The 22,715-nt window shown below is 40.2% G+C and overlaps 1 protein-coding gene across 1 annotated transcript; it reads left to right on the top strand.

Annotated features, from left to right (window-relative positions):
• Positions 1 to 12,603: 12,603 nt before the first annotated feature.
• LOC107808823 (photosynthetic NDH subunit of lumenal location 5, chloroplastic-like) lies at positions 12,604 to 14,144 on the top strand. Its single transcript, XM_016633387.2, has 4 exons — positions 12,604 to 12,733; positions 12,911 to 12,999; positions 13,779 to 13,833; positions 13,966 to 14,144. The coding sequence occupies exons 1-4, from the start codon at positions 12,604 to 12,606 to the stop codon at positions 14,112 to 14,114; spliced, it is 423 nt and encodes a 140-aa protein (XP_016488873.2). The 3' UTR covers positions 14,115 to 14,144.
• Positions 14,145 to 22,715: the final 8,571 nt, after the last annotated feature.

The raw sequence follows: 22,715 nt of genomic DNA, 5'->3' as shown, positions 1-22,715 counted from the left end.
CATCTGAGTGGAATGCTATACTCAACTCAACCTGTGTTCCTAACTCTCGTTGCACTGCTCTCCAAAACTGCGATGTAAACTGCATGCCCCAATATGAAATGATGGACACCGGCACACCATGATGGCGAACAATCTCGCAGATGTAGATCTCAGCCAACCGCTCAAAAGAATAAGTAGTCCCAACTGAAATGAAATGCGTGGACTTGATCAACTGATCCACAATCACCCAAATAGCATCAAACTTCCTCGAAGTCCGTGGGAGCCTAACTATGAAATCCATGGTGATATGCTCCCATTTTCACTCCGGAATCTCAAGCCTCTAAAGCAATCTGTGCAGTCTCTGATGCTCATACTTCACCTGCTGACAATTTAGGCACCAAGCTACAAACCCCACTATGTCTTTCTTCATCCTCCTCCACTAATAGTGTTTCCTTAAGTCCTGATACATCTTTGTGGCACCCAGATGAATAGAATACCACGAACTGTGGGCCTCCTCAAGAATTAACTCATGTAGCCCATCCACATTGGGCATACAAATCCGACTATGCATCCGCAACACCCCATCATCTCTAATAGTAACATGCTTGGCACCACCGTGCCCTTCAATAAGGACAAGCAAATGGGGATCATCATACTGACACTCTCTGATGCGATCATATAAGGAAGACCGAGAAACCACACAAGCTAGAACCTAACTGGGCTCCGAAACATCTAATCTCATGAACTGGTTGGCCAAGGCTTGAACATCTAATGCAAGCGGTCTCTAACCAATAGGAATGAATACAAGGCTACCCATACTCACCGCATTTCGACTTAAGGCATTGGCCACTACATTGGCCTTCCTAGGATGATACATAATAGTAACATCATAGTCCTTTAGCAGCTCCAACCATCTCTGCTACCTCAAATTTAGATCCTTTTGTTTAAACAAGGGCTGGAGACTCTGATGATCCATAAATACCTCACAAGACACACCATAGAGATAATGCCTCCAAATCTTCAATGCATGAATGATGGCTGCCAACTCCAAATCATGAACAGGGTAGTTCTTGTCATGGGGCTTCAACTGGCGCGAAGCATAAGAAATCACTCTACCCTCTTGCATCAAGACACACCCAATACCAATTCGAGAAGCATCACAATACACAGTATAAGAACCTGACGCTGAAGGCAAAACTAGACTGAAGTTGTGGTCAAGGCAGTCTTGAGCTTCTAAAAGCTCTCCTCACACTCATCTGACCACCTGAATAGAGCACCCTTCTGGGTCAACCTGGTCAAAAGTGCTGCAATGGACGAGAAACCTTCCACGAAGCGATGATAATATCCGGCCAAGACGAGAAAACTCCGAATCTTAGTAGTTGAAGACGATCTGGGCCAACTCTGAACTGCCTCTATCTTCTTTGGATCCACCTTAAACCCCTCACTGGACACCACGTGCCCCAAGAATGCCACCGAACTAAGCCAAAACTCACACTTGGAGAACATGGCATAAAGCTTCTCCTCCCTCAACCTCTGTAGTACAATCCTCAAATAATGGGCATGCTCTTCCTGGCTACGTGAGCATACCAGGATTTCATCAATGAATACTATGACAAACAAATCAAGATATGGCTGAAATATATTGTTCATCATATGCATGAATGATGTTGGGGCGTTGGTCAGCCAAAAAAATATCACAAGGAACTCATAGTGACCGTAGCGGGTCCTGAATGTCGTCTTCAGAATATTCGAGTCTCGGATCTTCAAATGGTGATACCCAGACCTCAAATCGATCTTAGAGAATACCCTCGCTCATTGAAGCTGGTCAAATAGATCATCAATGTAAGACAAAGGATACTTGTTCTTGATTGTAACTTTGTTCAACTGCCTATAGTCAATGCACATCCGCATAGTACCATCCTTCTTCTTTACAAACAGAACCGGTGCACCCCAAGGTGACACACTAGGCCGAAAAACCCCTTATCAAGGAGCTCCTAAAGCTGCTCCTTCTATTCCTTCAACTCTGCTGGTGCCGTTCGATACGGAGGAATAGAAATGGGCTGAGTGTCGGGCACCAAGTCAATACCAAAATCAATATCCCCGTCGGGTGACATGCCTGGCAGGTCTGCAAGAAACATATCCGAAAGGTTTCGCACTACCGGGATAGAATCAATAGCATGAGTATCAGCACCAACATCTCTTACAAAGGCCAAATATGACAGATGCCCCTTCCCAACCATCTGTTGGGCCTTCAAATATGAAATCACCCTGCTGGGAACATAATCTATGTTAAGTTTTGAAGTCAAGCGAGTTGTGGAACAAAAGTTGGCAAAGGTCATCACAAGTTACATTCATAAATGTGTTAAACATTAGGTCAAATGTATCAAAGCATTTCTATCAATATAATAAGAATTACGGGGTGATCCACCTATTAAATCGCTTGTCGATAAAATCGCTTGTCGATATGACATCGGAGTAGAGAGTTATTCGCCTTTCGCGAGACTGCGCAAGCAGCTCCCTATGGGACCTACTTAGGCGGTTGAGAATCTCTTGATATATATGTGACGCCCAAAGCCCATTTTAACTCATTAGTTTTCACTCTCTTCAGACCCTAGACACCTAAAATCTTTCTCTCAAAGTTCTCTCATGATCAAAGACCCAAACCAAGGTCAAACAACACAAATCAAGTGTCGGGAATCCCGTGGTGCTAGTGAGTTTCTTGTTCTTCTTGTGGTTGCTGATTTTGGTGTGGTTCCAGCTCGTGTAGAGAGTTGTTTAAAGTGGTTTAAGTTCTATAAAATACTTTCCCAGGGTTTTCATATCATCCCTAGGTGATTTCAAGTCTTCAAAAGTTATTCTAGTGCCGAGAAACCCGAATTGATTGCTAGTTTCACTTCCTTGTTCTTGTGGCTGCGTTGGAAGGATATTTCGTGGTGAAATAAGCTAAAATTGGAGTTGTTCTATCCGTTTAAAGGTAATTAACCTCTTACTCTACATATATTTGAGTTTATCCAAGTTATGGCTAAGTCGTTGAAGCTAGAATTTGTGAGATATCGATCGAAAGGCTTGGTAGTAATGTTGTTGATTGTTGGATTGTTTGGGAGATGTTCTTGCAGTGTTTTATGGCTGGAAAATTTATGGAATAACCTGAGTATATTGTTTTGTTATTATCAACATTTTCCTAAATATAAATAAGAAGGAAAAGATTCAAAACTTAGCGTTATCAGACATGAACCGAGCTTGCCGCTCGATGTGTTATTGTGCTGGTTGTGTTCCATATAGCTACTGGTTGTCGTTTGGTTTGTTTGGTGACTTTTAGTAACTTATGGGATGTAGTAAAGATAGGGAAGGTGATGTCCATTTTTTGTAGAGTATTGGTTTCGCAATATGAGAGTTACAACGCTTATGTGATGACGACGAAGTCGGTTTACTCATTGTAGACGTAAGAGATCATATTGAGCTTGGTTGACAATTGGAGAGAAGATTGCAAAGGTATGTTAAGGCACTTCCTTCTTTCTTTTGGAATTATCTAAAGTGAAATGAACGTAAATGACACGCTATTTCATAACGGATCTACTCCTAGCAACTAAGGTTATCCATGTTGTTCTTTCCTTATCAAGTTATTCTAAGAAAGTATGTATGATACTTGAATCCTATTTAGATTCATATTGATGGTATAGATGTCCATAATGTGAATCGAAGGTGTAATGCCCTTACGTCACTCCGAAAGGTTTAGAAGTGATTCCATGAGTCCAACATGCATTATATATATGTATCTATTTTATTCTACCGAGTCGAGCTATAGTTAGCCGGGTATGGCACCTATTGTGCAACCACTGATCAGTTGGGTTTTACCGAGCTCCACATGGCCGGGTACGATTATACCGAGCCTTATGATTGTCGGGTACGTTTTTACCGAGTCCTCTTCGAGGCCGGGTACGATATGATGATGATGATGCCCACAGAGGCGTATGTTTTTAAAAGTATATGTATATATTTATGTATCATGCATTTCATGTTAGTCGCCCTTAGAGGCACTCAGATATTACAAGCCGTATCTTCTCTATCTCTCATTGCATTACTGTTCTTATTTATGCTTTCTTGCCTTACATACTCGGTACTTTATTTGTATTGATGTCCCTTTTGCCTGGGGATGTTGTGTTTCATGCCCGCAGGTCCCGATAGATAAGTTGACACTCCTCCTAGTTAGCTATCGGCTCATCGAAAGGTATTGGTGCACTCCACTTGCTCCGGAGTTGCTTATTTGGTCAGTATGATTTGGACATGTATTGATTGGTATGGCAGGGCCTTGTCCCGAACTTACCTATCGACAACGAAGCTGGCCTTCAAGATCAAGATATCATGTGTATGGATACTTGTATGGCCTTGTCGGCCTATGTTTTGCGTGTACAAAAGATCATGTCAGTGTTATAAATGTCACATGTATAAGTTGGTATATCATGTTGGGTCATCCTATGTTGAGTATTCGCTTGTGTTTTATTCTGGTTATCTCATGACGGTCCTTCTGGGCCATTTACCCCTGATGGTATGATAAGAAAGATACGTTACGTTGGTACTCGGTTGAGTAAGGCACCGGGAGCCCGTTGCGGCCCTTCGATTTGGGTTTTGACAGAGGTATTGCCTCGTATTCACATTTCTCAATTTTAATCACAATCTTTCCTTATACCGCCGCGTGAGCCTTACATTTAAATAGGTTTTGAAAACAGTTTTCCCGAAATAGCTACACGCACTTTAGCCCACCTTATAATGCCACGTGGCTTCACGTAGTTCCCCTATAAGTAACATGCACATAAGTCCCACCTTATACCGCCGCATGCACATTAACCCCAAGCCTTATACCGTCGCATGCGCGTCAATATCACATCACAATAATAACTCGCACCACAAGTTCTCGTATATCACAACTTGCCAACAATCAACAATATCAATATTTCCATAACAATAGCCCATGGTTCCACCACAACGTGTACAAGAATATCAACAATAACAATAAATATAAAATTCTCAACAAGAAAGATATCTCAACAATTATTAATTTTGCCTCAAATGATACGGATTTCACAACTTCAACACCAATAGCTCAACAATGAGAAGGATAATGTGTAACCATGAACTAAACACAAATAACTCACAATGGAAGAGATAACATGACTTCCAATAAGAATAATAGCTACGGAAGAGATAACTTGTAACAATGACTTCAATTAATGATAATCAACAATGAAAGCGATAACACATACAATGACTTCAAGTAATGATAATCAACAATGAAAGAAATAACATGTAACAATAAAAGGGGAAACAAGTTCAACTAAAGCATGAGAGCAATTTATAAAGTAGGATGTAGAACGAGTGTTAAACAAGTTATTTAAAGCATGTAAGGATAGACTAGCACAAGTAGAAATAGATTGACTATGAGAATTTAGAACATAATATGACATTTCAAAAAAAGCATGAAAAGAGTCTAAGTAGCCTAAACCGGTCAAATACCACGTAAATCCCGTGTACCCACTCGTCATCTTGCATACACGGCTTTCACATAGCCAAATGAATCAATCAATACCAATCCTAAGAGGTAGTTTTTCCAGCACAAGTTAGGCAAGAAACTTATCTCAACTAGGCCAATTCAACTCTTGGAAATAGCTTTTTTCCTAAAATTCACCTCCATACGGCTAAAATTTAACCAAAATCGACTTAATATCATCAAACAATACAAGAAAAATCATTTACAATAGGTAAAGCTAAGATCTTTATACTTTTCCCAAAAAGTCAACAAAAGTCAATTCGAGGCCGGCCCGGTCAAAACATGGGTCCAATGGTAGATTCTGACTACTCATAACCCCATGAGTTCATATATGTGATTAGATTCAAAATTCAAGTCCAAATCGACTCTCAAACTAAAATTCTTATACAAAAACTTGACAAAGTTTCACAAATTTTCACTTTGATTCACATGATTTTGATTTTAAAATCTAAGATATACTGATGGAATATGATTAGAAATAGATTATAATCGCTTACCCAAAGTTTATAGATACAAATCCCCTCTCCAAATCGTCTCCCACCGAGTCTAGGGTTCTAAAATGAGAGAATGTGTTCAAAAATCCCATCTCCCAGCCCTTTGTACCAGCTGCAGTTATTGCATCTGCGATTCGCAATTGCGGGCCAGGGCTTGCATTTGTGAACCCTGAAAGCCTCATGCATCATCGCAATTGCGAGAAAAGGCTTCGCAATTGCGAACTGGTGCTCGAAATTGAGATAACTGGGCACCAGCAACACGAGCAGTTCAATTTCAATTCAAAACCTTCCGAAACATGTCTGAAACTCATCCGAGCTCTCGGGGCTCCAAACCAAAAATTCACACAAGTCTAAAAATATCATACGAACTCGCTCGCGTGATCAAAACACAAAAATAACATCTAAAACTATGAATTGAATACTAAAACGCATGAATTTCAAAGTAAATTTCAAGAACTTCTAGAATTACAACTAAACGTCTGAATCCTATCAAATCAACTCCAAATGATACAAAATTTTGCAAACAAGTTCTAAATAACATAATGCACCTATTCCAAGTCCCAAAATCAAATTTCAAACTCGATAGTTAAAAGTCAACCTACGGTCAAACTTTTTAACTTCAAATTGCCAAATTTCGGCAAAACAACACCAATAAACCTAAGGACTTCAGAAATCAATTTCGGGCATACGCCCAAGTCCGAAATCACAATACAAAGCTAACGGAGCCATCAAAACACTGTTCCGAAGTCGTTTTCACAAAAGTCAAAGTTTGGTCAGCATTTATAATTTAAACTTCTAAGTCAAGAATCAAAGGGTCTGAATCAACCCGAAAGCTTCTCAGAACAAAACTAACCAACCCCGCAAGTCATAAAGCCATAAATACACATGTGTGAAGCATCAAAAGGGGTAACGGGGCGCAATTATACAAAATGACTGGTCGAGTCGTTACAACATGTCAAATGTACATCTCAAATCATGAATGTCCAATACTGTATAGCATGAGAAAAATACATCTCTATGCCTACATGCCAAGTATACATGTCAAATGAATGATTTCACGGTGATATTCCCAGGAACTCTCATCCTCAAACATACTCAAGCTCTCTGTCTCAAATGCCCACTTCATCACACACACACACATACAATCACTCAGCAGTGTACGGGTGCCTGGCTCATAAGCCCCCTACCAAAGCACGTGTATATATATCACCGTGCATGAGCTCACTGCTGGTATGTTAGACTCCGAAGGGGCGGATCCTGCCCAAGCTCTAATATAAAGCCTATAAGGCCTGCTACGGCGTGCATCCCGATCCACAATAATAAATAAGTCAATAAGGCCAGGTGCGGCGTGCAGATCGATCCATAATAATAACAGTAGTAATAAAGCCAATGTGGCCTGCTACGGCGTGCAGCCCAATCCACAATAACATTCACAACACGGCTCTCACGCCAATCTTAATCATCAATCTCTCAAGTATCAAGAGCTCACAATCTCATACCACTCAGCCCAAACAATGATAACATGTGATGTAACAGTGAATGATAAATAGAGACTCAGGTATGATATGTAAATGATGAACTATGGATGAGTATATAATTGCAGTTAAAGCAGATAACTCAAAACAATAAAAATAACCTCATTTAGGTCTCAACCGAATAAGCACATAGCATAAACATGATTTCTAACATGATTCACAGCTCATTTAATCAAACAAGTAGGGAAAATATGGATGTAACAAGATATAACAGCAAAACAAGTCCGGTCATAGTCTAATAGTTAACTAGAATCATGATTTCCCTGGTGCATGCCCACACGCTCGTCACCTAGCATGTGCTCAGCTCAATACATCTCTTATAACATAATTCCCAAGGTTAAATACCCTCAAATCCAAGTTTAGATATGTTACTTATCTCGAACAACCCAAATCCAATACCAAGCAAGCCAAACAATACTCTAGAAATGCCTCCCCGTGCATATCAACCTCCGAACGGCTCGAAACTAGCCAAAAGCAACTCAAAAATATCAAATAATGCCTAAGGAAATGAACCCAATCGATAAAGGTTGAATCTTTAATCAAAAGCCCAAAGTCAACCAAAAAGTCAAATTTGGGCCCGCACCTCGGAACCCTACAAAACTCACAAAATACGATAACTCATTCAATTACGAGTTCAACCATACTAATTTTACTCAAATCCGACTCTAAATCGATGCTCAAAACTCAAAATTTTACTTTAGGAAAATTTAGACAAAAACTCCCAATTTGTCTTTCAAAATCATCAATCAAATGCCAAAATCGAAGATGGAATCACGGAATTCCATGTGGTGAAAGTCACCTCCAAAAACGCCCAAATTCGAGCTTCATAGCTCAAAATGTGATAAAATGTCTGAAACCTTCGGAATAGAGTACTTATAATTCACTGAACAGTCATACTCATCGCGATCGCGGGATTTCCTTTGCAATCGTGAAGAACAAACTCTATAGCCCAAAAAATGCACCACGCGTTCGCGATACATACCATGCGAACACGATGCCCAAACAGACCAAAACTCCGCGAACGCGACATGACATACGCAAACGTGATTAAGGATCCATCAGCTGCCAGCTCTATTTCGCGGTTCTACGTGAACGCATTTATAAGATGCGACCGCAAAGACCAATCCTCATTGAGCTACGCGAATGTGACGTGAAGTCCGCGAACGCGATAAAGAAATTACCCAGCTCCAGATTACACATCGTGACCGCGTCCACATTATCGCGATCGCAAAGACCATCTGAGACATCAGAAAATCAGCTGTTCAAAATGAAAAGAAATGGTCCGAAATTGATCTGAAACTCACCCGAGCCCTCGGGACCCATCTGAACATACCAACAAGTCCCAAAATATAACACGGACCTACTCGAGGCCTCAAATTACACATAAAAACATCAAAACCATGAATCGCACCTCAAATCAAACTTAATGAACTTTTAAACTTTTACCTTTCAAAACTCGCGCCGAATCATATCAAATGAACCTGGAATGACCTCACATTTTGCACACAAGTTTCAAATGACATAACGAACCTATTCCAACTCCCATAACAACAATTCGGACCCGATGTCATCAAAGTCAACTCTCGATCAAGCTTATAAACATTTCAAATCTTCAAATTTCTAACTTTCGCCAAATAGTGTCAAAACCTTCTAGAAACACCCAAGTACAAATCCAGGCATATACCCAAGTCCAAAATCACCATCCGAACCTAACGGAACCATCAAAATTCCGTTTCGGGGCCAAATACACAAAAGTCAAACTTTGTCAACTCTTCCAACTTAAAGCTTTCTAGTTGAGAACCATTCTTCCAAATCAATCCCGAATCACCTGAAAGAAAACCGACGATTCACATAAGTCATAATACATCATATGAAACTACTCAAGACTTCAAAAATGTGAACGGAATGCAAATGCTCAAAATGACCGTTTGGGCCGTTATAAAAATGGTCTAGAAGCATTTCGTTGCTAACCTCACGCTACAGGTAGCTCACCACAATCACTTATGATGACCCTCTTTGTGGGACAGTCACGTCTATCAGTTTCCTGAGACTCGATCACATTCACAACGTCCATGCCCTCCAACACATGCCCGAAAACAACATGCCTCTCATCTACAACCAATATATGCATGTACTCCTTATATTATTTGATGTAAAGTCACAAGATTTCTAAATAAAGTTCCTTTGTGATACCATAAAAATAATTTCATCAATCGCTAGTAAGTCACCTTATACATTGCCTTTCATCAAAGAGAAGATGGCATTCTACAATGAGCTCGAACAAATTAAGATTGCTCTAAGAAGAAGTATTATCCAGACAAAAGTGCTTTTTGAGAATGATATTATTCAGACAAAGTGTTAAAAGGTGAAATTCAGCTGCAATAGTTAGAACATACTTCTATGATGTGCGGTGAAGATATCCAAATTTAGTAAAGCTCCAAGTTCAACTTCCATTGGATAAATATGACTAAGAAAACAAATTGATACATTTTCCGTCAGAAATTTGCCCATGTTGATCCCCTCTTTATTTCTGGTTCTAAATGTTCAAGGAGCATATGTGAAGGAAAACATCTTCCGTCAGTATATTTTTTGTATTGATGTGTAGTCTTACAAACATTTTAAGCATGTTAAGTAGAACATTGTAGGAGATACACAAACGTGATTTTACTGGCCCGACGGGCGAGCTTGATCAGTCCCCCCTCCCCGGTAGAGTCGGGGACTGTATAAACGCATAAGGAAGTCGATCGTGAAAGGGCACCCTTCGATCTTGCTCAAAAGAAACGGAGGAGGATTACGATCCTCCAGATATAAGGGTGAATTTAACCGAAGGTTACCTCGTATCTTTTGCAAAAGTCGACGATAATAGGGTCCAAGGGGCCCAACGTGAAGGGATAAGTGTAAACACTTAAAAATCCCTCGACGTGGGTGGTGATGGCTTCGTCAGGTTCGGGAACCACCACATGTTTATCAACCAGTTACAATCCTTTTTGACTTCGGAGAGAATATCCTCGGTGATCGAGATGTACCTCGAGACCTCCTCACACCGGCCTGGTATGGAGGAGGGCTTTTCGACTTTAAAATCGGCATTGACCGGGCACTCCCCCACCCCCCACCCCCCTCCCGGGATGAACATTTTTAGAGGAGGTTCCGGTGATGTTCCTCGACAGCAGTACGTGAAGCGGTCTCTTCGGTAGCCGCCCGCGAGGTAGAAGGAGTTTCTTTTTGGGGAACGATTTTGGAAGTTTTTGCCATTTTTTTATGGAAAGAAAATAAGGAAAAATAGGAAGTGAAAAGAGTACACCCGATGGTTTGAGATAAAGACGAATGAGAGTTCTTATAGATCTCAAAGTAACCAGAATATAAGTGCTTGAAAGTATTGAAATTTCTTAGGAACGAGGGCAGAAGGTTTGAATGTAAAGTTTGAATGAACAAATAAGGGGGTATTTATAGTTTTCCAGCGACGGTTCACATCTAGAAGTGGCCGACCAGCAACTGACAAGCATTTAATGCCATTAAGACTTGACTAACGAGACGTTTCGACTGTTTTGTCGTTTCTGTCACGGGGTATCGAAGTCAGGATCGGAAGCTCATATCGTTTCTCATCGTCTACTCTCCGAAAAATGAAGGGACTATTTGTATACAGTCAAAATCGAGCTCGCCTACGACATGGCAGAATAGGATCGGAACATGACAAACAAAGACTGAAGATCGACCCCGAGTCCCACCGATCTAGAACTCGGGGTCAGAACGCCTGCCTTCGAGAATATTGAGTCTGTAATCCCAGAGTCGACCTTAGCCCTGATCGAGCTCGAAGAAACATTGTTAGCATAACCAGCAGAAGACCGAAATATCCGTAACCTGTCGGATATTACGGTGGAAATCTCGGCGTGTATCAGTAAGGAAACGGTAATCAGCTAATCTAGGGATTTTTACCTTTTATAGAATTTTACCTAAAGTAGGACTCCTCTACTATATAAAGGGGAGTCTGATAATTCATTGAACACATTGTAACACGCATTCCAAAGCAATACATTATTATTTTCTTTAAGTTCTTATTCTTCTTGATATCGATCGAAATACATTTGGCTCGGGGGTGGTTAATCTTCCAAGGCGGAAACTGTTCAATTCGTGTGGTTTGTATTTACTTTATCATTATTAATTTCAATTATAATCTGATTTATCATTTTGTGTCAAGTTAGTCCACGTATCCTTAAAACCACTTACAAATTCAATTATTATCCGATTTTGAGGGTAAACAATCATTAATAGAATCTCACTTAGTTTCTGTTTGCTGGTACCGGTTATGACTTATGGGTCATAATTGTGAACACGAGAAACTTTGATACATGAGATATCGTGGATGTATCGATGTGATTCAAATGATCTAGGGCACTAAGCATATCTTTTATGTTCTACCAGAAGATTTTCATGACGACAACGAGAGGTTATATATTCTTAGGGATGGCAATGAGGCGGTGCGGATGCGGGGCGGTACGGATTTGAGCTTATGCGGGGCGAGGCGAGTTAAAAATATTTTTTTAAAATTTAAGGCGGTTGCGGGTTAGATATTTTTCGGCGTTTCTCCCTCCTGCCATTTTATATCACTCAGCACCTACTGGGTTTGTTGTTGTTGTCAGGGGCGGATTTATAGGGAAGAATATGGAGCATGTGAACCCATGGTCTTTCCGCAAAATTAGATATTTTATGTACATATTTTTTAAAATTGGTATAATATTAACTATTGGCACACATGCTTTAAGAAGACTGAATGGTGCACTTGATTGAATGTTGAGTTATTTACCAAGAGATACAAGGATCAATTCCTACTTGGCACATTTTTCCCTCCTTTTTTTTTTAGTAGTGTACCCATGTACTAGAAATCCTAGATCCGCCTCTAATTGTTATTGTCGTCGTCTCAGCATACATTGTGCCATCATGCCTGTTGTAAAGTATTACTGTTTTATATTTGTATGATCAAATTGTTCAAGGTTTATACAGCGGTCTGACTGGTATTATATTGGAATTCCCGGTGGCGAAATTGCCAGCCAAAATGATTCACGAAGTGTATTTTGATATTAGCATTGGCAATCCCGTCGGAGTACTTGCCGGGCGAATTGTAATTGAATTATATGGTGATGATGTGTCCCAAACAGCAGAAAATTTCCGTGCTCTCTGCACAAGTTGTATTAATTATTTTTGTCGTTATCATTATTATTATTATTATTATTTGTGTTAACATATATATTGACATCGCTATGATTGTCATTACCATTTGTGTTTATGCTTTGAGTTTATTGCCTTTGTTATCTTCTATCATTCAGCTGTTGGTTATACGTTGCTTTGATTCTTCTAATCAGGTGAAAAGGGCTTTGGCTACAAAGGTTCTGCATTCCACCGTGTTATTAAAGAACTCATGATTCAAGGAGGTGACTTCGATAAAGGAGATGTAGGTTTTTCAGCACTTGGTTGCTCTTTTCTTTTTATTTCAGTACTTTGTGCTTCTTCTGGAACCAACACTTCTCACCATTTGTGTGTATTTGAACAGGATTTCTAAGCAGAAAAATGCAATATGTAATTGGTATATTTGGCTAGTGGTTTTCTCATTTTTTGGTCTTTTGGGTGTGAAAAAGTTCCCACTTCCACCGAATAGAATTAGAGAACAATTTCTGCATTTAAAAGTCCAACCTTTACTTTTAATTCCAGAATATTGGTTTTCATTTTGTCTCAGTTCTGTGTTTCGACGATCCTTCCTCTTACTTCATACAAGGACAACATTTTCGCTTCTCTAGTGGTAACAAAAGGTGTAGAGTCTGACACCTCTATGGTGTTCGAAGGTCGGAAGAAGAAATATCATTTCCGTGTCCTGAGTTTTTCTCATCGCTTCTAACAGTATATTTTTGATGTTTTGAATTTAAAGTCGACTTTCTTCATGTTAAATTTTGTTTGATCTTTAAAGATTCAATCCCCCAATGCCCATGATTGCTTGCCACGCCCGCAAAGCAAAAAGGGGCTCATGACATAAGATGATCAACGAAATGTGTACCTCTGGGTCGTGGGCTCTGTTGAAGTGGCACTACTTTTAACTCTTTATAGTACTAGTTTCTAGCATGGATAGGGTTATTAGCTCTGGCAGTTTGAGTTATTACTGCTTCAAACTTGGAGTGTGTGGGTCGCCTTATACATATACTAATCATTTCCCACACATTGGAAATTCATTCTTTACAGGGAACTGGTGGTAAAAGCATATACGACCGTACCTTTAAGGATGAAAACTTCAAGCGTAAGTCGGAGTTCCTTGGGCATTTCCTTGAAGCTTTCTTTTTGTGCTTGGGGAAGGGGAAATACCTGGGTTTAAGTTGATGAGGATGTTTCTTTATGATAAAAATCACCATGTAATTTTAAATAATTGCAGTGACTCATGTTGGGCCTGGAGTTGTTAGCATGGCGAATGCAGGCCCCAATACTAATGGAAGCCAATTTTTTATTTGCACTGTCAAGGTATGTGGAGTTAATTTAAATCGGAATAGTGTCTCAAAAATTCTGTCCTGCAATTTCTTCTAAATATTGGGTGCAAAAATGTCATAAAGAAGATGGTTTCGCATGGCAATGGTCAAAATGGCATGACAGTGAACAACACTTCCCCTTGTTTTGTTTTCTGACTGTTGAGAAATCATCTCAACTGCTCTTTTTTCTTTTTTTTTATTTGATAAAGCATTTTAACTGCTCGTATGTAGTATTCAACCCATAAATACTAGTTAGGAGACTTATGAGTTTCTCCTATGTGGAAGTGTATTTGCACCAACCACGACTTATGTTACTGGTCGTTGGGAAATCTCACGAAGTGAATGAATCCCCTTTGTCCATAGCCTAAAATCCTCTAGATGCAGAGAACTCCAAACCCTAGCCGTTCTATTTCTTGTGGAAGAGAATCCCTCTTAAACACCCATAATGGTATTTATATCACTACTAAAAAACTGTCGAAACCCAGCGATCGGAAAGGAGGTAAATTAGTCACAAAAGTCAACGAAAATATTTCTCACAAATATACCGACCACCGTCAGTCGGAAATAGTTGTCCCACAACAAAAAAACAAAAATTCCGACCAATGTCGGACGGAAAGTGGTCAATCTTTGACCAAGACCTCGTCATACTTGCATAATATCTACCAAAATAAGTTTTAATTATAAAATTTCAATTATAACGACCGAAATCGGTCGGAAAGTTGAAATTATTTTTTCCCACTTGGTTTTTTAATATAACAAAAATTATATATATATAATTACCGACCGATTTCGGTCGGTATTATTGTTAGATTATTTGTTATTTATAATATCTACATATATTTAACAATACACACACACACACACACACACACACACACACACACACACACACATATATATATATATATATATATATATATATTCTTTTTCAGTCGTTCTCTAGCCGAGGGTCTATCAGAAACAGCCTCTCTACCCTTCGGGGTAGGGGTAAGGCTGCGTACATCTTATCCTCCCCAGACCCCACTTGTGGGAAACTACTGGGTTTTTTGTTGTTGTTGTTGCTAGTCTCTTGTTGTTGTGTGTATATATATATATATATATATATATATATATATATATATATATATATATATATATATATAAACACACACACATGAATGTTTTATTCTCGATCACCTTATTAGTATTTTACTCGGATACTTCATCAGTGGATCAATTAAAAATTCAATTATATTCGATTAAAACTTATTATAACACATTTAAAAACAAAGTGTATAGTTCTATGAGATGTAGTGTTATGTTAATACTTAAGTTTTAGCAACAACAACACAGTGATGGATGATAAGAATAAGACAAAAGATAACCCGAAGGGTAGACTGGACTTACAAGAATATTGCAGGCGACCTGAATTATATTTGCAGTCTGCGAACAATGGTAAGGTGTTCAAGCCCAAGACGAGCTACACATTCACTTTGGAACAAAGACGACAAATTTGTGAGTGGGTTGCAAACCTAAAGATGCCCGAGGGCTATGCTTCGAACCTGGGAAAACGTGCCGATATGGTTGAAGGAAAGCTGACTTATATGAAAAGTCATGACTGTCATATCTTCATGAAAACGTTAATCCCTATTGCATTTTGTGGTTTGCCTGAAAATATCTGAAAACCCATCACAAAGATAAGTTTGTTCTTCAAAGACTTATGTTCTACCACATTAAGGGAAGAAAATCTATTTCAAGTGAATCAGAACATTCCTGAATCAGTAATAAGCTGGAAAGAATTTTTCCATGTAGTTTCTTTGATGTGATGGAACACCTTCCAATTCACCTTGTACACGAGGCGCGACTTGGAGGGCCGGTTCAATGTAGGTAGATGTATCCATTCGAGAGGTAATGATCAAACCTTGATTTATTCTTTTAATTTTCTTTAATGTTATCATCTAATATGACAATGTGCAGGACTATCGGCAAGTGTAAACGGTTTGTTAAACAGAGGAATAGGATTGAGGGATCCATATGCGAAGCCTATCTTGCAAAAAAAACTACCCATTTTTGTTCTTACTACTTCGACAGTCATGTACCATGTGCTAGAAATAGGCCAATCATCACAATGTCATAATTGAGATTGATCCATTATATCCACCAATGTCCATATTCAATCAACCAGGCCGAGGTTCTAAAGATCGAACAAAAAGGGGCCTAAGTAGTATGGAGTACAAATCAGCTTCAAATTATGTGTTGCTAAATTGTCCGGAAGTTCAACCCTTTCTTAAGTAAGTGTTGACATAAGATTAATTTACATGGACTACTATTTAATTTTGTTGATGCAACTAACAAAATTTTCAATGTGTCGCTCAGTGACTTTATGAGTCAATTTGGCCATGATGTTGTATATTCTACATTTGAGGCATGGTTTAAAGAGTGTGTAAGTACATAATACATACTTTCTCACATGTGAATATACATACTTGGTCACTTGTAAATATACTTGCTCACTTGTGATTTATTTAACACTACATGTAGGTCAATAATCCAAACAACGGTGTTAATCAATTTTTGAAAGATATATCTTGGGGACCTACACCCACGGTTACAACTATGTCTAAGTATTTTATGAATGGTTACAAATTTCACACCAAGGAATGCTCCAAGTATAAAAAAAGCAATAACAGTGGGGTGTGTGTCAAAGGTGGTGAAGGCAACCAGGATGGGAAAAATGATTATTATGGCGTGATCAAAGAGATTCTAGAATTATCATATTCAGGTTGGCAAAATAAGAAGATCATACTTTTCCGATGCAAGTGGTTTGACCCAACACCTAGAAGAGGTACAAATGTACACTCGCAATACAACATAATTGAGGTTAATAAAAAGAGGGGGTATGATCGCTATGATCCTTTTATAGGCTATGTGTTGGTGTTGTAAAGACCCCCAGTGGTCGTAATACCTGTCGAACCTTCCTGCTTATTGTTACTTGTACTCAGTCACAGTTTACTTGTTTATTTTATTTCAGTCTCTATTGTTCATTATTGATGTATCATATCATTGTTGTTTGGGCCGATATCATAATTATTGAGAGCCCGAGAGACTGGAGAGATTTATGACTGAGTGAGGCCGAGGGCCTGATTGTGAGATAAAATATTATACCACGTAAGTTGTCCGTGCGGATTCTTATATGATACTAACACGTGAGTTGTCCGTGCGGATCTTGATATGATAATATAGCACGTGAGTTGTCCATGCAGTACGTGAGTTGTCCATGCGGATTATAGCGCTTGGGCTGTAGGAGCCCCTCCGGAGTCTGTACACCCCCAGTGAGTGCAGGTACCTATTAAGTGTGAGTATTGAGGGCTGAGAGCCAAGTGTTGAGCTATTGAGAGAGCTTGAGGGACTGTTGCCCTAAGAGGTTGCACTTGTTTCAATGTTGCTACACTTAGATGATTTATGTCATTGTTCTGAAATTTTTGGAAAATATTGTATCCGATTTTACCTGAACTTAGTAATGTGTAACTGACTTGACTTAAATTACCGGAATTGAAACATGTCTACTTTCATTGCTGAAATTACTGAAATGAATTGTACTTATATAGCTCATCACTACCTTTCAGTTCCTTAATTATTATTGTTACTTACTGAATTGGTTGTACTTACGCTACACCCTATACTTCATGTGCAGATCCAGGTATTTTCGGTCACGGAGGACGTTGATCTCGTGCGTGGTTGAGTATCGGAGATTCATGAGGTAGCTGCCGGCATTCGCAGTCCTTGTCTCTCCTTCTTTGTTATCTTTTCTTTTCTGTATTGGTATTTTGACACAAACTCTTGTAGACACTGTTTCTTAGACTGGTTGTTTAGATGCTCATGACTTGGTGACACCGGATGTTTAGGGCTATTTTCCGCACTGTATTTTGAGTTTAACTCCTGTTTTTACGAAAACTCTGAAATGTAAAAGCTTTTGACTTATCTTTTGTGAAACATTGGAAATATTTTTGAGAATCGGCTTACCTAGTACCATCGATAGGTGCCATCACGACAGGTTAGGATTTTGGGTCGTGACAATTTGGTATCAGAACACTAGGTTCACTTAGGTCTCACGAGTCATGAGCGAGTCTAGTAGAGTCTTACGGATCGGTACGGAGACATCTGTACTTATCTTCGAGAGGCTACACGGATGATAGGAGCACCACCCTTCTTGATTCCTCATCGTGCGATTTGATTACTTTGAGGCTTGTGCCTTTATTTCTTTCCTACTCAATCTTATGCGACGTGAAGCTCTTGTTATCAATTGGGAATCAAGGAATTTTAATGGTACTGCAGATGTGGTGCAGGATGTTTCTCCCTGCGTAATTGCTTGGGCTATGGTTGTCGCATTGCGGAAGGTTGTCCTGTCGTTTCAGCTCAGTATCAGTAATTTCTACGGTTTTGAAGTTGGGCACTTGTTGTTATGATGATTCATGAGCTGTTATCGCATAGTATTGATGTGATGGTAAAATGTTTGTCTATGTGTCGGGGCAGTGAATGACTTGAAAGGAGGTTTTCTCAGTGCATGATTCAGAGGTTCAGCATTTTATTTCCAGCGGAGGAAAGGCAATCGGACTATGAATGTTCAGGGTTGGGTTGATGGAGTAACGAGACTTGGTATTTTCGAGCATGGCAAAATTTTCATCTGTGATGTAGCGTCGTTGTCCTTGTTGAATGTGTTAAGTTTGCCGGTGTTATGGTTTTCTTCAATTCGCCTTCAGGGCAGGGTATGGTGGAATGGTGCCGGGGAAGCGGCTGTCAGAGATCGCGGTGTGATGTGGTTCAGAATCGAATCGGTGTTCCTAGTGTTGATGGCTCGAGAAAGGTGGTCTTCGAGGAAGTTTAAAGTTGGTAGCGATCGATTAATCCAAGTGCTACAGAGATGGATTTTGATTTAAGGCAACAGTTGGGCAGCGAAGGATGAGGAAGGACATGGCGGAAGGGAGTCTCGCGGTAGGTGAATTACTAGTAGGTTAAGTATGAAAAGCAGAAGTCGGGAAGTTGCATAAAGGAGAGGGTTTGACCAAAGTGGGAGAGTGGCAGAGTAGCATATGGGTTCTGTGGTAGGATAGCTACACGCGTTAAGGAAAGTTTAGAGCGATTTGGAACTCATGGTGGATAGTGAATAAGTCTACGAACTTAATTTGGAATATTGGCTGCTATACGGAGAAAGGTTAGATATGAAGGAAAGGAGTTGCTTGATAGGAAGAAGGATACAACATGACTTTGGATTGGAATGTATTGTCTCACCTTTAGTGGATGTCCATGAGGAGTGAACGGACTTGTACAGCTGGTGAATGAGCATGGGCTCAGGATGGTTTATTGGTTTCGTGGTAATTGTACTCGGTGCAGTGTTGTTGGAAGATGTCGGCATAGAATTTCCACAAGTGGGTTATTTCCGGTGAGCAGGTTAATTGTTGCGTGGTGTTGACAAAGCTTCTGCGAAGAATTCTACTGGCTACCTGGTAAGAGGTCGAACATGTGAATATGACTAGGGATTCAGAGCGTTCATGAAATGGTTAACAGGAAGATTTCGAGGAATTTGGCGGGTCGATTGCGCGAGGTCATGTTAGTGAGGAAGAAGGAATCTTGGTAGGTTCCAGGGTTATGTAATGGTAGCTTCAAGCTAAGTGGGAGAGCCCCACCGCCTACGATTGGATTGCATGGTTGTCTACTTGTGGGGTTTCTGGTTATCAGCATATTGGTGAGTTATTACGAGTAAGGAAAGACAACATTAGTGGTGATTTGAGCAAATAATTTGAGGAATGTGTGCTATAATTGGCCTTATCGATTCATGTTCAGGCTTTGGGAAGACTCAGGATTTATGCTTCGTGTAGATGTGATGTACGAGAAGGGTGATTCAGCCGGGTGCTTCTTTGAGAGGGCGTTCATGTGCTAGCAGAGCCTTGGGGTTTGATCATAATTAGGAACAAGTCAGAGTGGGTGACTCTCAACAACGGTCCTAGTGGATTCAAAAAAAAAATTTAAAGAGCGGTGCCTAAGGATTTCAAGTCTGTAGTATGGTTAAGCATCGAGCATTACAGCGGATTACGAAAAGGGGCTTGGAGTGACCTATGTTATCATAGGTCTGTGGTGTAGCATTGGAGGAATGGGAGAAAATAACTTCAGATTCATAAAGAAAATATCAGAATGGGTGTACCAGTTGAAGATGCGAATGTGCGCACAAGGAGGGTATGAGATGGTTTGTGGGTTTTGAGACAACGTGGTCTCGTGAAATAGGGTCCTTCTGGATGAGTGTGAATTGGGTTCGTCATGTTTTGAATGGAGCTATTATTATTCCTAAGGCAATATCGGAGTAAATTAGAAGAAGCCGGATCGGTTAGCAATGGTTGAATCGGCATGATGTGGCAATGATCAGTTCCTTCAACGTGTTAAGTTTTACAGGTGTTTGTGGGGGTACATGCGAGGCTTGATGGCCACCGTAATTGATTTTACTTGGAGGCATTCGAGTTATTATGGCCTGTTATGTGTAGATGGATCCCGGAAGGGTTATGGTGGTTTAGACCCCTACTTGGGGTTGAATATTTCTGCGATTATGACAATTCGGTCGCGTGTTGCAATGGTTCTTCTGAAATGAGTTAAGTGAAAGGTTGCTATATGACGGAGTGTTTATTCTATTAGTGGATCAGGGGTTATTATGGACTTTTTGTACTCTCACGTATTGTCATTTTAGATGCAGTGAGCGGCATGGAAATCGGAAGCTGAGGATCAAGATTGTGGTTTGGTGTTGACAAGAACGTTACGAGCTCAGACGAGCAAGAAAGAATTCAAATGGTTAGAACCAGTTGGTATTGTCCTTAGCGTCACCTGAGATCGGTGCCCTGTGTAAGAGGCTTTGTGTACTGATTTGCGGATTCTTGATTTGCTTTACAGCATTAATGTGGCCGGTAGTATGGAGGTGCAGACTTGTTACCTGGTGCAGAAGGTCGTGGGAGAGTATCCCACGGAAAGATTGTATAAGTGTGACATGTAGTCACTTGATTGATTAAAAATTAAAATCAAGTATGGAGATTTTTTTTTTTTTTGTACTATCGCTAATGTGAGGGTTTAGGCCTGAAAAGGCGCTCTATTCAGTTGGTTGTGAATTGTGGAAGTTTGTTCCGGATTTGACAGTTGTTCTTGCGTGTCATGGGAAAAGGGTCATTGTGGATCCTTGAGAGATTATTTTCCCAAGCATGGTATGATCAGAATCGGTTTGAGGTCCGTTGATGGGTCCAAATATGGATGTGTACTCTACACCAGCCTGGGTGTGTTCATTCAGCATAGCATTCCTTATGGAAGAGTATTCGGGCATGGGATGTTAATTTCGTCGCCAGCTATTTCATGTAATACTCTATTGTGCCATGTGGGTTGTGAGACGGCTTGATTATTTGTACAATGAGTTGAGGTTCCGCGTAGCGGTGGTGTTATGTGAGCAAGATGGCTCTCGAGATACAGATCATATATCGCACCTTAGTTGTGCTTGAGTTTTATAGCATATGGTGCTACCCGTCTCCCCAAGATTTGTATTATGCACTTGGCGTGCTTATGGTTCATATTCGGGCATTTCGTGAGTGTAAACGTCATGGCTCGATGTGTGTTTTCTTTAGATTATTATGTGTGGATCGAGTGGCACGCCGCCACGGGTATGTTGTTTGGATCGGGTGGCACGCCGCCACGGGTATGTTGTTTGGATCGGGTGGCACGCCGCCACGGGTATCATGGTTGGATTGGGTTGCACGCCGCAACAGTATCATGTGTGGATAGGGTTGCATGCCGCAACAGTGTGACGTTGAGTACAGTTTCCCATAGCTATTCTTGTGTGTTTTGTGTCTCATTTCTGAGGAAGGTTCATAACATCTTTTCGGTTATTAAATTAGTTACGTGGATTGAGTAGTTCATTCCAGAGTTCGTTCTCCTTATGTATCACATTCGATTTTGTAGCTTGTTAGCACAATGTGGCATCTTATGAGGCTTTTGCAGTATCTGGGGTGGCTTATTGCCTTAGCAGCTTGTACTGGGTGAAACGAGATTATTGGACCTAGGATCAGTGCGATCAGATTTCTATAAGGCATACTAAAGAGTAAATATTATTATTCAGTCCAGAATGAGGTAATGGTTCTTGTCGGGAGGAGAAACTCCATAAATTATGATTCGGCAGGTGGTTATGAGTTCTACACACCTTCTCTGTTGTGGTTGTATTACGAGAGTTAAAGCAAGGCTTAATTTGTCATGAGGTACACTGCGGGCTTCGGGTCAGTGGAAATTTTAGTTGTTGTGCTTTGGGAATATTGTCTTGGGCAAATGAGTTACGCAGTGCATGGTAAGAATTCAGTAAGGGTATACAATCATGTTTGGTGCAGTGTGTAGTGATTGATACGGTGTTCGTATGTTGGAAACAGGCCTGGTGGAGAATTCCGGATGTTGGAATTTGACTCTAAGGCTTACTTGACTAAATAAAGGGGAAGATCTTCAGATTGGCTCGATCTAATGTGCTCAACTAGTTGTGGTAGCACGGGTAGGTGCACAAGGTGTTAAACGGTGATTTCAGACAACTCCAGAATAGTTCTTAGCACGTTCGAGGACGAACTTATGTTTAAGTGGGAGAGAATGTAACAACCCGACCGGTGGTTTTGATCCC

The sequence above is a fragment of the Nicotiana tabacum genome, chromosome 15 (assembly GCF_000715075.1).
Source record: "Nicotiana tabacum cultivar K326 chromosome 15, ASM71507v2, whole genome shotgun sequence".
In the NCBI taxonomy this organism is placed as follows: domain Eukaryota; kingdom Viridiplantae; phylum Streptophyta; class Magnoliopsida; order Solanales; family Solanaceae; genus Nicotiana; species Nicotiana tabacum.
The sequence above is the reverse complement of the archived record's forward strand: the minus strand, read 5'-3'. Positions and strand labels throughout refer to the sequence as shown.